Genomic DNA, 17,911 nt, shown 5'->3' with positions numbered 1-17,911 from the left:
GGAGAATTGGATATGGGTCACATCAAACACCTACTTTGTGTTTATGTATCAAAATTAATGTTCACAATACTTCTTCTTCATTCTACCACTCCTTAGCCTCCGATTATGTGGTTGTAGTTTAGGAATGTGAAGATCATGATATTGTTACTTGTATTAATATTTTGTCAATGCATGTCCTGAGGTTATAATTTTTATCCTATATTCGAGTGTAATTTTATTATGATTTTTATCTCTACACTCGTATGAACTCTCTCATCACATTATCTTCTATGTGTGTAGGGATTGAAGATCAATGTGAATGAATGTAATTTTATACAGGAGCTTTGGGTTAGCATCGTCTATGATGGTGCAACTCTGATCCTCTCCTCCTGTAATACCTTGGTAACATGCTATATACCTATACCTATTATTTATGTTTGCAACTCATATGTGGAATAACTAATTGTACAAGAGATAATATTCAATTTCTTATTATAAACAAGAGAGATTCTTAAAATTTGAACTATATTGATGGCTTGATGCTACATGTGGTACAAAAAAAAAAAAAAAAAAAAAAAACATAATCCACGTAGAAACGGTTTGTAAATCTAGAGCTAACCCCAAATTAGCTATGTTTCAACTACCTTTATATATATATATATATATATATATATATATATATATATATATATATATATATATATATATATATATATATATATATATATATATATATATATATATATATAAAACCAGGTTAAACTCTGGAAAAACAATTTAATAGCTATAATAAAATGTAGCTATTATAATTGCTTTAAGGGTCTGCTCACATTTACTTAATTTCAGTTAAGTTCAGTTCAGTTTAGCTTCAATCAGATCAGTTCAATTCAGTTCAGCTCCAATCAGTTTAGTTCAATTCAGCTCCTAATTTCCCTCTCTCATAAAAATATTAATTTCAACTCAACTCAGTTCAGTTCAGCTCCAATCAGTTCAGTTCAGTTCCGTTTAACTTAGTTCAGTAAATGTGAATAGGCCCTAAATCTTTACCATTTTAGACAAAATTGACTTTAACATACACCCTGAACTATAATTTGGGTGAACCAAGCATCCCAAACTTTGATTAGTTGACACACCACCAACTATATTGATTGGGGTGCAACGTGTGTCATTAATGAATTTTTTTCACACTTGAATTGAGACATTTATAGTAATAAAAGAGTGATTAAGGGGTGATTCCAAGTTTCTCTGCTTGAGAAACAAGAAGCGTTTCTCATGAGGATAAATTTGAAATTACCCCATGAATAATAAAGGGTATAAAAGCAACTTTTGCAAATTTTGTCTATTTTGAAGTTAATGGGCTTGTTAACGACGTTATCTCTACCCTTGTTCAACTTACCCCCTTGTTCAACTGCTACTGCCGAGATTACCTAGTTCCACCTCCAGCAATTGATTGTCGAAAGCGGGAGATCAATCCGAGGTGTCGACCAAAAGAACGACTAACAGTAGGAATAAGCTTTAATGGAGGAATTCAAGTTTGAATTGAATGGATGAATTCGAGCTCGATGACAGCTTTAATGGAGGACAGTCACCCTTACCCTTTGGGGTTGACCATGCCATAAATTTTACCCTTTCTTTTAGGGTTTGTCGTTTGATTTTGGTGGTGAATCCGCCTATGTTCACTGTCGCTAATGGTTGTCGTCGGTGGAGATGATTCAGATGAAAGAGGAAGAAGGTGGTGTCGGTGGTTGTTGTCGGTTGGAGACGAAAGCAGAAGGTGATGATGTTGGTGTTTGTTGTCGGTGGAGGTGAAAGACGAAGTTGCAATGGAATCGTAACATCGTTATGACGCTGTCTAGATTAGTCCAACTCATCAACTATAGTGTAGTTTACAGTCAACACTTTTTCTGATTTTAATACGAGTACCATTAATTTACAATTCCCAATGCATTTTAATTACACAAAGTTTGAGTTGTTAGTTGCATGGAGGGAGTAATAAAATTATACTCATGCATTTGATCGAAGTTGTACGGTTATTAATTTAAAAATGGTAAAAATCTTCTAATAATATGTATCTACCTGGGATTAGACGCTATTGAGTGAGTTACTATATATGACTAAGATCTAGATCAGATCATGTTGATGCTGGTAATCAATAATTTATTATTAACGCAACAAAAATAGCTAGAAGTTTCTGTCATACATTCAACTAACGCTAGTTAGGAAGTGACCCAGATACATTGCCTGAGTAATTCTTTCATGTGACCACCTTCACTTCCTAGCCACAAATATGCACACTTAAAGTGTTTGCTTCCCTATCAACCTGTGTCAAAAAGATTAAAGCTCAAGGGGATGTCACGATTTTAGTTGGTTAGCATCAAAATTTAAAGATTTTCTTTACATTAAATTGAACTTATGGTGTACAAGCTAAGGGCTAGAAGCAGCTTCAATGGGCTATTTGTTGCCAACTTGCTTATCACCCTCTCGAAAGTGACGCTTGCTTATTTAACCATTTTATTTTGAAATGCAGTCAAATATTAAAAATCCAACAACTTTTATACAGGAATCCAACTTAAATATTAAAGTGTACATGATTAATTCCGACTATACACTCATATTAGGTCCAACATCGATCTCTTTTAATTTCTAGCAAATGTTTAAGTTCCTTGAACTTTGATTATAAAAGACAGCATTTTTTAAACAAAATTGGTTATTCCACAACAAAACCTTCATGTAAATTAAAGTAATTGTGAAAACAGTAGTTAATAAACTGATCTGGATCTTTTGTTGAGGTATAATTGAGACCTTATTTTATTGAACATAACTTAATTTTTTGAAAAACAATACATATTCATATACGTCAATATTTATCAGATAAATTGAGTAAATCGAATTAAGCTTCTCAAGCTAAAGTTGTTATTGTTTTTTTTTTTTTTTTTCATGCATCTAGATCAACAATTACTATTGTTTGACTACCTGTTTAATGAGCAGATCAAAGATTTGGAAAGACACTGTAATTAGATCGAGCAATAATCATTAACATAGAATCAATGACACAAGTAAAAAAAATAAAAATAAAGATTCTACATTATTATCCATTGAATATCTACCCAATGAAGTAGCAATGCAATAGGTTTAAAATTCCAAATGTTGTGGATAAATTGTTTTAAAGTAAACTGCAATAATTTCATTAAATTATTACAAGTATGTGTGGAATCTAAATAAAAGTGAGTGCGCAGATAGTTGTTTGAGGGTTTACGTTGGCGTTTTTAAAAGTGCGAAAGTCACGTGCATAAATATCTTGATATTAGAGAGACCATTTGATTGCTAATAAAAGTATACTCACATCACATGGATACGATCAAAACAATTATTAAACACTCAAATGATCTGATTTGAGGAAACCAAGCAACATAATTAGTAGTAATCTGTTGTTAATGACAACCAGATAACATTGGACATATTCTTTGTCGCTAACTCAAGACCATCATTATCGAATATTTTAATTTTTGGGGGGTACCATTTCAGGGAATTGAAGCTAATCTTAATTGATTAACCTAGCTTCTCTCGGACAAATTTGCTCAGAATCCTAAACGTAATTTACGATAGAGTTTTTACAAGTTGCTGGATTATTTGTTTGTTGTTGCGCTTCAAGTAATTTGATTACATTTAATGACATTAGGATTCCACCTTAGTTTTCCTTGTTTTTCAATTCGATCATAGATAGATTATAAGACTATTACTTTATGATTTATATTGTTTATTGGACAAACAATCGTTATCAATTATTATTGGCTATGATGTGGGTTAGGCACTATTATAGATACATGTGGAAGTGGTCATATTAAAACACATTTTATCCCACTTTGTGAAAGTTTTTCACATTATTGGAGAAAGAGGATCAAAGAGATATTTTTTTACTTTATAAGGTATAGGAGTTACCTCTACTATCACCAATTAATTTTAATAGAAACATCCTTCGTCTTATTTGTGGACCAAACTATCCTCCATCCTTGTTTGGGTTAGTTGTATAGACCCATTTCATATCATCTCAAAATTTCACAAGTAGTCATTTGCATTGTTATGCATTATGATTGAATTGTATAAAATACAAACAAGTTGATTCAGAAAGTTAATTAAATATAGTAGATTATGAGCATATGCCAAGGAAGAAAGGTATTTAGAATAGTTCGATCATATAATAAAACCTCATGGTTACAAAGGCCGGAGTTGCATTGCAGCAGTTCGATTGTCACGCTTGCATTAGTTGCATAGCTGCATACAAATGCACAAATATGAGCACAACTATATTTCCTTTGTTTTGTTTAATAAATAGATCATCACTTGCTTGCTCCACTCAGACAATAATACTTGTTTGATTCAATAATTAATATTGTACTACTAGTAGAAATAAACACTCCTAAAACTTTGTGTAGTTCCAAATGACGTATATATATTTATTTTGAAACAAATAGAGTAGAAATAAAGGTATACATGCAAAATGTAATTAGTCAAATATAACTATAAATTAGAGGGAGAGAAGAGTTTGTAGGGTACAAGGGTTAGGCTGCTAAACGTATACTCTAGAATCATGCAAAAATAAGAAATAAAAAAAATTGGTAATAAAGAAAATGGATTTCAATATGAAAGAAATATAACAAGGTTGCTATTAACCTTAAATGCTAAGATGATATATATACGTAATACGGAGTACTAGGTGAAAGAGATTATGGATGAAGATAGATGTCCCAGATTAAATTACAGAAATCTTAAAGATAATGGCTAGACAAATAATTTAATAATGTTGATTAGACAGAATTTAACAAAAATACAATATTATAATAATTTGGTTCTCTTTCCAAGTCATCAAATAATGAACATGGGATACGAGAATAACAATAGAAATGTAGCACTCCTTGATTATATCCACTTAAATTAAAATGGAAACGCAGTTTGACAATGAAAGGTCTAATCAGAGAGATCATCTACATTTATTCAGTGATTTTCATCATATTAATAATCTAAATTGTTAGGAAACTAAGCTGTAGTTCTCCATTAAATAAACTCAATCACTGTACCAAAATCAAAAGAATTGCCGACCTAATTCACTGTACCAATAAACTGCTCGTTCGATCCCCCGCAACAACAATTTGAAGAGGATTAAAATTTAACCACTCCCAATTGATTCTCAAATTTAGATTAGTCCAAAGGGTAATTGTTTGGAACACCAAAGAAAAAAAAAAATTACTTAAGCACAAGGTTTAAGAATTAGGCTTTTAAAGGGGTGTGATCATCTGAACCGTGTGATTAAGTGTTAAAAAATGACGGTACAAGTGTATAATTGTAAAAGATTTAAAACTATGTAAAAAAAAATGTAGTGATGCAATTGACAGGTGTCAGTCGATGTTGGCATGGACGGTCAGGTGTCAGTTAATGAAACAAGGTTTTGAATTAACAATCTGATAATCAAGTGCATTGAAAAATAAAAAATGAAAAATTATCTAACGGTTATGCAAAGAGAGACGTGGACGGGAAGCGCCCAACACAGCAGTCCAAGGCTTGTATAAATAAGGGCGTTTCTGGTGGCACTCTTTCATAATTCAAACATCAAATATTCATACTCTTCTCTTCTCTCTCTTGTTCATCTTCTCTTTTCTCTCTCCTCCGAAAACAGGGGAACTAACTGATTATAATATAGAAGAAGCTAAGAAATGGCTTTACCTGGCATAGCTAGTAAAAAAACGGGTTCGAATATGGATATGGAATCGGGTAAAGATATTGTTTCTGACGCCTGGAATTACAAGGGTCACCCTGCTGACAGATCCAAGACTGGTGGCTGGAAGAGTGCTGCCATGATCTTAGGTCTTTTTTCTCACTTCATTTTAACCTGCACTCTACTATTACTTTCATTTCTTTAAGATTGTTGTCACAAAAAAAAAAACAGAAATCCTAATGAAAAGTGTGTTACTGATTCAGGAGGAGAAGCATGTGAAAGGTTGACGACACTTGGGATAGCGGTTAATTTGGTGACATATTTGACGGGAGTGATGCATTTGGGCAATGCTGCATCGGCTAATACCGTCACTAATTTTATGGGCACTTCTTTCATGCTCTGCCTCCTTGGCGGTTTTATTGCTGACACTTTTCTTGGACGGTTAGTGTTTTTTTTTTTTTTTTTCTTTTTTACTTCTTCCGTTTTTTTTTCCTCCTACCTACCTACCTCCCTTTTCTTTCTCTTTCATTTACAAAAAAACTACCTTTTTTTTAGTAAATTTTAAAAAGAAAAAAAAAATTATTGGACCTGAAACCATTATTATAGTATTCATGGATTTTTTTTTTCAATAATAAAATACATGAGACAACCAACAAGTTTATTTTTGCTTCTTGCTATTAAGTTTTCAGCCTATCAACAATTTTATTTTCTACTAGTATTTAGTAACATAAACAAAAATGACATGTGATTTTATTGAATATGAATATGATTGAATGTTGTAGCTTAGTTTGTATTTAGTCCATTTAATGTTGTGACTTATTTTCCCTTGTTGTTTTGGACAGGTATCTAACCATTGCTATCTTCGCCACAGTTCAAGCATTGGTAAGTGCTTTGGTTCAACCTAAATAGTTAAATTTCATCACAATTTAATTATATAGGATATGTATGTATGCAACTATGCAAGTAATACAACCTTAGCAGATATGTTAACAAGCACAAATCTTTTACTTGTAAGCAGATAACTTATAATTAAGCAAAAATTGATATTTTAATAATTATAAAAAGTGATAGTAGATCTTGGTTTATTACTGTATATTTATATGAAACAGAATTCAACCCCACATTCCTACTGTATTGGAATATATTAAGTGTATTCTTAACAACTTCAATTTTAAACAAAGGATTATAGGATACATGAACATATCATAAGACCCCCCACGACCACTATAATATAAATTAAAGTTTTCATGAGTGGAAGAAATTATGCGGCAAGTGCGCAAATGCATCACTATTATTGCTAAATGTTGAGGACAATTAGCTACTAAGAAACAGCGAAATTTGCGCGATTTCATTGTTTTTTACTTAAAGATGTAAAACAAGAAAAAATGACAATTATTGGAGTATTAATGAGTAATTTAAGAACAAGTTCTATTATTCTTTTGGCTTAGACAAGGAACTAAGGCCCACATTCCCACTCTATTGGAATTAATATTTAATATCTAACTATAGGAGTTAATTATAAAATAATTGATGTAGACAATGAGCAATTGATATACTAGGTACGAAGTATTATCAACTATGAATGAACTTTTTTTACAAGCAATTATTTTTTTACAAGCAAATTATTGGGTGCATGCTCATAAGATTCCCATCGAAATAGCATCTCTCTATAATTTAAATTTTTTAACTACCCGTATTAGTAAAGTCCTATAATAAAGGACCTTTTGAAAGAATATGTGTCCAAAGTTTGTGCATGTTCCATTAACCTTAATTTAAAAGTAAAAATAGATGTACTGATGGTGTTTTATGATTATTTGTTACTAGGGTGTGACAGTGTTGACCATATCAACCATAATCCCAAGCCTCCGTCCACCGGCTTGCAAAGAGGGTTCGGACACATGCACTCCGGCCTCAGACATGCAACTAGGGGTGCTCTACCTAGCACTATACCTTACGGCGCTAGGGACGGGTGGTGTGAAGGCAAGTGTCTCAGGATTTGGGACGGACCAATTTGATGAGACGAACAAGGGGGAAAAGATACAAATGATAAAGTTCTTTAATTGGTTCTTTTTCTTCATAAGTTTAGGGTCACTAGCAGCAGTGACAGTATTGGTGTACATCCAAGACAACATGGGAAGGCAGTGGGGGTATGGTATATGTGCATGCTGTATTATGCTGGCTCTAGTTGTGTTTCTATGCGGTACAAGACGGTACCGTTTTAAGAAACTTGTTGGCAGTCCCTTGACTCAAATTGCTGCTGTTTTTGTCGCTGCTTGGAGGAAGAGGCATATGGAGTTACCTTCTGATTCATCCCTTCTTTTCAATATTGATGATTTGGCTGATGGTGGCAAACATAAGAAGCAAAAATTGCCTCACAGCAAACAATTCAGGTCACTACTTTCATTTTTTGTCTATCCGTTTTTATTTCTTTCCTTTTCGGTAACATGTATAGGTCATTCCACGCGGAGTCATGTTTAAATTGTTTATTTTGGCCGACTCTTAAATATATCATGTATGATACTCCAAGATAAGACAACTCGACTAGTTTATTGTATTATGAAATTAACTAAAAAGTACACATAATTAACGGACGACCACTACTCTTTTAATTTGTATCACTTTATCTATTAAGTAATATTAAATGCAATTTAAAAAACTTATTGTGAAAAGTAAAAAAATATGTCAATCCTAAGCTAGCTAGGGCTTTATAAGAATATGATAATTCATTTTACAATACCTAACCACAATTAATATGATAATTTATGCTTAATATTTCAAGTTAAGTGAAGGATGTATTGTGTTAGGTTTTTAAAAATATCAATCAACTAGCATAGGAAAGGGTAAGAGGCACACCACAAAAAAGAAAGCTTAAAAATGAAGTAGCTGCATGTTATTCGGTGCCCTGAAGATTAGACAAAGGGAGACGTAACATGATATGTTGATCAAACTATATATGATGAGATCTACACCACACAACAGTTTGCACGCACATGTGACATGCCTTACAAAATCTTTTTCTTTTGCATCACAATTAAGTACAAATTTAACTATTAATATCTCAAAATATCAATACATAAAATTTATATAAAATGAATTAAATAAATTATACATTAAGGCTATTAAAATTAGTCACCTGATCATTCCCGTAAAAAAAATCTATATTATCACATGAATATATTTTGTTGTAAAAAATCACAAAAAAATCATCAAAATATAATTTGTCAATAGTATCAAACCTTGTTAACTACTTGCATCGTGTGTACCAAGTTAAAAGTTTTGTCAAATCAAGATTTTTCTAATTATTTTCCATGATTTGACACATAAATATTGCAGTGGAATCGTACAAGCCTAGTTATTCCTACTAATTTATTGGCCACATAAATATAATTATAATCAAGGTCGTGTGTGAAACATTAAATTAAAATTTTTAAGTATACTAGACTAATAATAGTCATTATTGGCTATTTTTAACAAGGATAAGACAAACATTAAAAGTGGCTAATGTGGTATTTATGCCTACTTTCTTTTACTTAACAGAATTTTCTTCCTTCTCAACAACTTTAAAAATAATGTGTAAAATTAAGCAACTCCTTTGTAGCAAAGACAAATCTTGAATTAGCAAAATCTATTTTCGGTATATAATTAAATCAATTATGATAAATTTGATTTGGAGGATGAGCAAAGTATTTAGTCGATAAAGGTCTTTGTATATGAAAATGTGTTAGTTGATTGTTTGAACAACATACGTGTAGATGATCTAGATGGGGCCATGTTGATTTAGAAAATTGGCTTTAATTTTGACTATCCAAAACCATTTATCAATAACACCAGACAAAGTTTGGCCCTAGTCGTCCATGATTATTGCATAACCTATATTTCATTGGCCAGCCAGCTTATTATTACTATTCACACATTATTGTGCCCTCATTGATTGCTCTACTATACTGCTCTTTTACTTTTTTTTTTTTTTTTTTTTTTTTTTTTTTTTTTGAAATACTGCTCTTTTACTTATTTGCTTGGCTGCCCGATGAACCCGGCTTACTGTTTTAGAATTGGAGGTCACCATCCTCCTATTTACCAAGCACGTATTTTCATACGTACTCCCTTTGTTTTTAAATACTTATTCTATTTTTTATTTTCACCCGTTTTTAAATACTTGCTTCATTTTCTTATTTAGAAAGGTTTTACAATATTTAATTCATTTATCACAACTAGTGGATCCAAAATAAATCATATTTTATCAATTTCATACTTTAACCACCAATTCTCTCCACTACTTTTGCTTTTTTTTTTTTTTACAATTTTGTATCCTTCCACCCACCCCACTACCTCCATATTTTATTATTTTCTTCAATTTCTCCTAAACCTCAGCTCATGAGAAATAAAACAAGTATTTAAAAGCAAATTGAGTATATGATTAACTCACTCGCACTCGTATACGTGTACCTTGACGTTTATTATCAATTTAAGAAACAAAAAATCATCTTAGAGTTAATAATGTGACACCAAAACTTTATACAAGGGTTTCTTTCATTAAAAAGAAAAGAAAAGAAAAATCCCCTCGTCCCTATAATATAACCATATATATGTCCACACCTTTTGCATAAAATCACAAAGAATCAGCAGCTTTTCATGCTAGACAAAAATAAACACAAACAAGGTTGGATGAATGGAGTTTTTGGAATCTTAGGAGTAAATACACATGCTACACTTCAATTGTGGAATAATGAATATAATAGTAATTGTCAAAATATATATCTATATTTAAAAAATTAAAACAAAAATCTTTCAGACTTTGATAGATTATCCGATCCTCTGATACGGACAAGGCCTTGATATTTCATCTCTTTTGGATGAACGTTTTAAGCGGGGCCCAGCCATAATGAATTGAAGAGGATAAGGGTCAGCCCTCCATTATAAGTACAAGTTAACGTATAAGGGTGAAAAATAAGAATTCACATGCACTTGGTAAATTTTGATGAGACTATAGTCACAAGCAATAAGTTATGCAATGCATGTTATAATATACTACTTGTAACAACTTAATTGGTCATCGTAATTGATAGAATTAATATTATATATTCTCCATTAGTGCCGGGGTAGTAAAACTAATAATGGTCGTATTGTATTATATAGGTTTTTGGACAAGGCAGCAATCAAAGATAGTAATATGCCAGCAGTTGTTACTAAGGTGAACAAATGGTACTTGCCGACTTCAACTGATGTAGAGGAAGTTAAATTGGTGCTAAAAATGCTTCCCATTTGGGCAACCACCATTATCTTCTGGACCATTTATGCTCAAATGAGTACTTTCTCCGTCTCCCAAGCCACCACCATGGACCGTCACATTGGTAAATCATTCGAAATCCCGGCTGCTTCCCTCACCGTTTTCTTTGTTGGTAGCATCCTCCTCACCGTCCCAATATACGACCGTGTGGTCGTACCAATAGCCTCTAGAGTCCTTCATAACCCTCAAGGTCTTACTCCACTTCAGAGGATTGGAGTTGGCCTAGTCTTCTCTATTATTTCCATGATATGCGCGGCTCTTGTTGAAATCCGACGTTTAAAAACTGCGCAAGACCATGGGTTGGTAAACAAGCCATACCAAGTGGTCCCATTGAGCGTCTTCTGGCTTGTACCGCAGTTCTTTTTCGTGGGTGCCGGTGAAGCTTTCACCTACATTGGCCAACTTGACTTCTTCTTAAGGGAGTGCCCTAAGGGAATGAAGACTATGAGTACAGGCCTGTTTTTGACAACACTTTCACTAGGGTTTTTCGTTAGCTCGGCCCTTGTTACCTTGGTGCACAGCATCACCGGTAACAAGCACCCATGGATAGCCGACAACTTAAACCAAGGAAGGCTTGACTACTTCTACTGGTTGCTCGTAGGTCTGAGCGTGGTCAATTTGTTTGTGTATTTGGTATTCGCCAAGTGGTACGTGTACAAGGAGACTTGGCTAGCCGAGGAGGGGTACAAAATTGAAGAAGAAGACGGTCCAACTTGTCATTAACAAAATAAATGACATCTTAATCCTTATTAGTAGCTAATGTCATGCCTAAAAGGGATGGCAAAAGTTATTTGCAACACATATTTTTTGCACGCTTTTTAATTTATAATTTATAATTTTGGGGTAAGATTTTTAGTGGTGTGCGGTTGCTTCTTGTAATATAAGAAAACAAAAAAAATCATACTTGAACTACCAAGTTTGCTTTTGTAAAGGGAAACTTTTGCTTTGTAGATGAATAGGTGGCCATGAAACAACCACCATAAAAAGGGCGCACCAAAAAGTAATGGTAGATAATATATGCTCGTGTAACAATTAAGTTTGTAAGTAAGGCTTTTTTGTTGCAAATAAGCAGTGAAGTCGATATGAATATGATCTATCTGCTGGAAGTCTCTATTTCATAGACTTTGTACTTTTGGGGAAAATGACATTTCACAAGTGCAATGCAAATTTGAGGCCCTTATTGCCCATGTCACATTCTTGTGATGATAATAAAATTGAATATCAACAATTGTGCTTTTACACTCCCTCTTTTGTAATTTAATTTTTTTGTTTATACTACTGTACGTACGTATGTTTTCCAACTGCAAGGTTAGCCGACTTTAATTTGTTTATATTACTGTACGTATGTATTAATTGTCGTGGTATTATATATGAGTATGATATTATTGTTTTGAAGTTATTAATTTTTTACTGATCATTATAAGATAAATAACGTAATAAACAACTTAATATAATCTTATTGCATGTGTTTTTAAGTGAATATCATCATTTTTTAAGGACTTTGTCTTCGGACACACAATCTCATATAGTGGTCAAGCAGTGTCAGATTGGCAAAATCCATGCATATTACATTATTACAAACAATATCTCACGACTAAATTCATACTAGCTAATCGTGTATAATTATTAGAAATGTACAAAGTATCATATATTTCTTGGTGTATTAGTTATTATGATATAATAATATACGAGTATTATATTATCACATTATTGTATGAACATATTTCTTATTAATTTTTATGATATGAACAGTGGCGGATCCATGTACTAACAAGGGGTAGCAGCTACCCCCAGAATTTCAGTATAAAAATTTTAATACTAAACATTTATACTAGATGCTTATCAATGCTGAAGTGGGAAGAGAATTTCCCAAGTTTGGTGTTTTGCGGCAAGGGTTCGAGCCCCGCTTCCTCTTATTTTTTCATTTTTTTTCCCTTTCTAAGCACTTTAACATTTAACTTATTCTTACTCTTTGTTCCAAATCAATTCCCCCCTAGACTTTATTTCTTATAGCATAATAATGTACATGTATAAGTAAAGCATTAATAAGATTAATAGTAATTTAAAATTCTCATTACTCTTATTAATAAAGATTTTATTTCATTTTCACAAATTATCTATGATTTATGGAGTATTTTATGAACTATAATGATAATTAGATACGAATTGTTTGTTAAAATAAAAGTACCAGCAAAAACACTAGTATCAATTTCTAAAAATAATTAATATGATACCTCATACCATTATGTAGTTTTTTTTTATCGTAATTATTTTTAATAAGTATAATATATCTTAGTAATTGTTTTAAGTTCTCGGTCATATGTATGCATGTTCAAAATCACATTGTCAATTAATAAGTAGCACAACAATTTACTAACACATTGCATTGCATCAATAAAACCACTCAGTTTGTTATATTGCTAATCGTTTTTGTGGGAATTTTTTCAATATGAATAGCTAAAATAAAGTCTAGTTTTAATTTTAGTTTTAAACTAGGTTAAGTCCCGTGCCATGCACGGTTATAATTAAACTTTACAACAAAAATTATAAAGAATGATTTTTATTTATTTTTTATTTTTATTTTGAGGGGAATAAAGAATGATTGTTAATTTAACAATTTATCCAAAAAAAAATATTTGTGACAAAATAACTTGAATTTTAATTTATACCAAATGCGTAAAGGTTATTGTTTTGAATTTTATAAAAATAATTTATTAATAGAAATTTAGATACTATTGGATTTTATATAAGAAAACGAAAATATAAGCTTAGGTTAGTACCCGTATATGTCTTCAAAAAAAAGGAAAAAAATAAATAAAAGGTTAGTACCCGTATACGAACTCATATACATTCGTCCTTATATTTTTTTTGACACACTTTGACCGGCATTAAATGAAAATTTAGTTGATTTATATTACTTTAGGATAATTAGTATTCCATAATCAACTTTTTAAAAATGTATATATAGTGAGTAGTAGCGGTTTTTATTTTAATTTTAATAATCACATTGCATAACGATTAATGTCAAATGATTAATCTTGGAGCTTGGAGGAAAAAATTGATACTCCTTAATATTTAATACCTTATTTTTAATCTATGTTTGTATACTTGTACTAAAAGATTAATAGTATATATAGAATATATGTTAAAAACAAAATATTAATACAGTATGTTTGGATTAGATATGTTGTCAAAATAGAAATAAGTATTATTGTAGCTTATAAAATGGAAGTCATTAAAATTTGGAAAAAAAAAAAGGAAAATGCAAAAAGGAGGGAAAATTATTAATGACATCGTGACAAATGTCATCTTAGGTCCGCTTTTAGTATAGGTTAATTGATGATTTTCTTAAACAACTACGCGCTCGCTACCCCTAGTTGAAAATCCTGGATCCGCCACTAGATATGATTATTAATAATTTTATGTTATTTTAGTGATTATATGAGGTTTAATATTGTTTCAAAAATTAAAAAATTATTAGGTTCAATACTCTTCGTAACATCACAAATTAAATTAATATTCCTATCATTTCATAAAAATATCAAGCTTTTGAGTATGTTCAATTATCAAGCACTATCACTATCAAACGTATTAGAGAGTGAGAGATAACTCAAGTGGTAGAGCTAAACTATTGGTATTGTAATAATAGGTGAGATCATGCAAAGAAGACAAATCATTGATATTGTAATAATCTGGTAATATAAGCTGCCAAAAAAGTCAAAATTTGATCCAATATTTGTTGCTAGTAAAGACATTGCAAATTCAAAAAGCTACGAGTAGTTCCGAATGTAATAAAATGAATGCCCATAAGAATAGCAGCAGCATGCAGGCCATAAACATAAAATAATGTATCACCACAATTTAAAGTTGGCCACACAACACCCAGCTATTACATTATTATTGGTCCAATATGGCGCGCTCTACTAGATTGTCATCACCCCAGCACAACTAACATTAACATCTTGCATTTTAACACTCATAAATCATACTATACACTACTGTTATTATAATTTGCTGGAACATACGAAGTATATGAAAATCAACCAACCCCACAAATCAATTAACCGAATACGACATTCAAATTTGCTTTATATAGTACCAACTAATTATTTAGTATGCACTAAACTGAATCTTATTAACTTTTACTTATTTAATAAAATATATTTGAGACAATAGCCTTGCACTACATTATAATTATAATAATGTATCTAATAAAGATACTTTTTTCTTGCAACACTTTTATTCTTACAACTCTAAATCTTCATTAACTTATCAAAAGCAAATGTAATCAAGTAATCAAAATATATGTTGATATTGAATTAGTCACTTATCTTTATAATTTTCGATTTTTGCTAATAATAAAAATATATTTATGGTGAAACTTGTGTAATAATTTCAAAGGGATTACTTAGTTAAAGCGATCTAATGGTATTCTTTTGAAACAGAGGAAACGCTACACACGTATTTACAAATGAAAATTTTGTGAGCTCACTCAAGTTACAAAAAGTTGATGCAAATCCTATCTGCTCTTATCATTATAAATAAACAATTAAGAACATTTTGGTAACACCATTTGTTTTTTTTTTTTTTTTTCTAAGTGTACAATATAAAACTTTGATCATAATTTGTAACACTTATGTTAATATAAAACTTTGATCAATAATATATTTTAATATTTATAAGTAAAATTTATAATAATTAAACATTAATAAATTATTCATTAAGAGTAATTTGAGATGATTCCAACAGCTATTCACATGATTACTATATTTTTTTCCCTCATATATAAATCACTAATATTAGTCAATTGAATTAGGTGAATGATGCAAAAAGTCAAAACATAATACTTAAAACAAAACAAAAAAAAAAAAAAAAAAAATCCGATCGAGAGAGTAGGTTTTTAATACTAATTTACATGTTTATGCATAGATCACTTTACAATAACTTGGATGGATTGGATATGTATCTTATGTATGTAGACTGTCTCCATCAAACGAAAAAAGTTGATAATAGAACCAAAAAGAAAAAAACCAAACACAAACATTATTATGCAGAATCTATTCTAATCTATAAAAAAATGGACTCATCTGAGCGACTAAAGAATATTTGGATTATTGGATATATAGTGCGATTTATTGATGTAGTGGAAACATGTCTACTACGAGTGTATGTAGGTTACCATTACTCCCTTCTACTCCGTACTAGCTAAGCAGTATTCTATTGTTTAATTTGCAAAGTCCACCCTTTTGCATAAGGATATATAGATCGACTCCATCAGAGTAGTCTGCTTTTTTGTTTGTAACAACGTTCTTCAATCATTATATACGTTTTAATTATTGAAATTTTTTATGGTATACCCGGATGCACCATGCGCATGGTACACTAAGTCAGGAAAGAACATGACACATAAATATAAAGGACGCGCGTAAAAATAGAACATTACATATATTTACAAAGAATCGAGCGTAATATGTTATTTGAATTTGATCATCATGTTCTTTGGGTATGAATTATGTGTTTGTTACATTATAAATTATCTTTTTTTTAATGTTTATAGTCTAAAAATTTGCTTTGGGTTTCAATAATACAAAACTTAAATTACATGTTCAACTCATATTTGTTTGTTACTTTATGTTCTTTGTGTTAAGCTTGTATGTGTTTTAGAGTATACAAAATTTAAATGTATCTTTTATATTTTTCGTTAGAATACTTAAATTATATACAAATTAAACCTAGAATACATGAAAATCATGTAACATGGTTGAATCGTTACGGTCTTAATGAAACGCAAAATATATCTCAAACCTTCCCATGTAGAATAGGTATAGCATGACTTCTTTCAACTATTAGTCGTAATAGTGATAGAATGAGTTGTATATTTTCAGCTCGAAAATAGGAGAATTGATAAAGCAAAGGCTTCGACTAGCGAAGTTCAAAGTGAGTGAGGTTTTGCCCCACAAATTACATTCCATGGGAATGATATTTTCTCATTTAGCGCACTACAGCATACACTCCAATTTCTAGCTTTAAGGTGCTGCCAAACTAGAAAGTCGCAACTAAGAAAGAAAACTTTTTTTATACAGGTAATTACTCCCATATTCTCTTATGAAACGGATAGTTATCTTATAGGGTGGATCACTTCGAAAAATAGGTTTGTTAAAAAATAATTTCTAACACCATAATAGGTTTATATGAAGACTACCAAAACTCTTTTCTTCTTCTTTTTTTTTTTTTTTTGACATAAGGAAAACAAACAAATTACAGTCAAACTTAGTACACTTAAAAAAATAAAAATAAAATAAAAATTTTTTTTTTAAAAAAAAAGAGACAAAATGAAGACACTCCTTAGGATGAAGTATGGAAAAGCCGAATTAACAAGTGAACAACTAAAAGTAAGAGCTGTGGAATTAACAAAGATGCGGCATTTGCTGGATTTTGGCATTTACTTGATACTCCGTAGTTATCTCGACCAATTAGTTCTATCATATCATGCATGTTCTTCTAACCAATGCTATGCTAATTTATTTTATACTTTAGTTTTTATAGTGGAATCGACTAGTCCCAGTTGTCTTTATCCTACTCTTTAATTTTATCTATCATTCATGTATTTGCTCTTACAATACTCCGTAATTTTTTGCTTAATCACTATGGTCTCATTATATTCCAAAGTTTGCAAATACAGTGTAGCTTTTCAAAAGATGTATTGCTTCGTTATCATGTAAATGATCACAAATTTAGGACGATTGTCAATATTTATATACTCTGTAAGATATATAGTTTTGCGAATTGCAATAGACCATTGTAATATTTTGATTAATATTGTCTAATACTAGATCGATACTTCATATGACATATGAAGTATGGTTGTAAAAAAAAAAAAAAAAAAAAAAAAAAAAAAAAAAAAAAAAAAAAAAAAAAACATATGAATGAAGTAA

At 30.9% G+C, this 17,911-nt stretch overlaps 1 protein-coding gene across 1 annotated transcript; it reads left to right on the top strand.

Annotated features, from left to right (window-relative positions):
* The first annotated feature begins 5,448 nt into the window (after positions 1-5,448).
* Positions 5,449-12,215, top strand: LOC110704624 (protein NRT1/ PTR FAMILY 6.3-like). The gene is made up of 5 exons (XM_021882441.1): positions 5,449-5,838; positions 5,953-6,130; positions 6,532-6,571; positions 7,514-8,079; positions 10,826-12,215. The coding sequence occupies exons 1-5, from the start codon at positions 5,688-5,690 to the stop codon at positions 11,697-11,699; spliced, it is 1,809 nt and encodes a 602-aa protein (XP_021738133.1). The 5' UTR covers positions 5,449-5,687; the 3' UTR covers positions 11,700-12,215.
* Positions 12,216-17,911: the final 5,696 nt, after the last annotated feature.

The sequence above is a fragment of the Chenopodium quinoa genome, unplaced genomic scaffold (genome assembly GCF_001683475.1).
Source record: "Chenopodium quinoa cultivar QQ74 unplaced genomic scaffold, ASM168347v1, whole genome shotgun sequence".
Lineage (NCBI taxonomy): Eukaryota > Viridiplantae > Streptophyta > Magnoliopsida > Caryophyllales > Amaranthaceae > Chenopodium > Chenopodium quinoa.
This window is presented reverse-complemented; position numbering and strand designations above follow the sequence as displayed.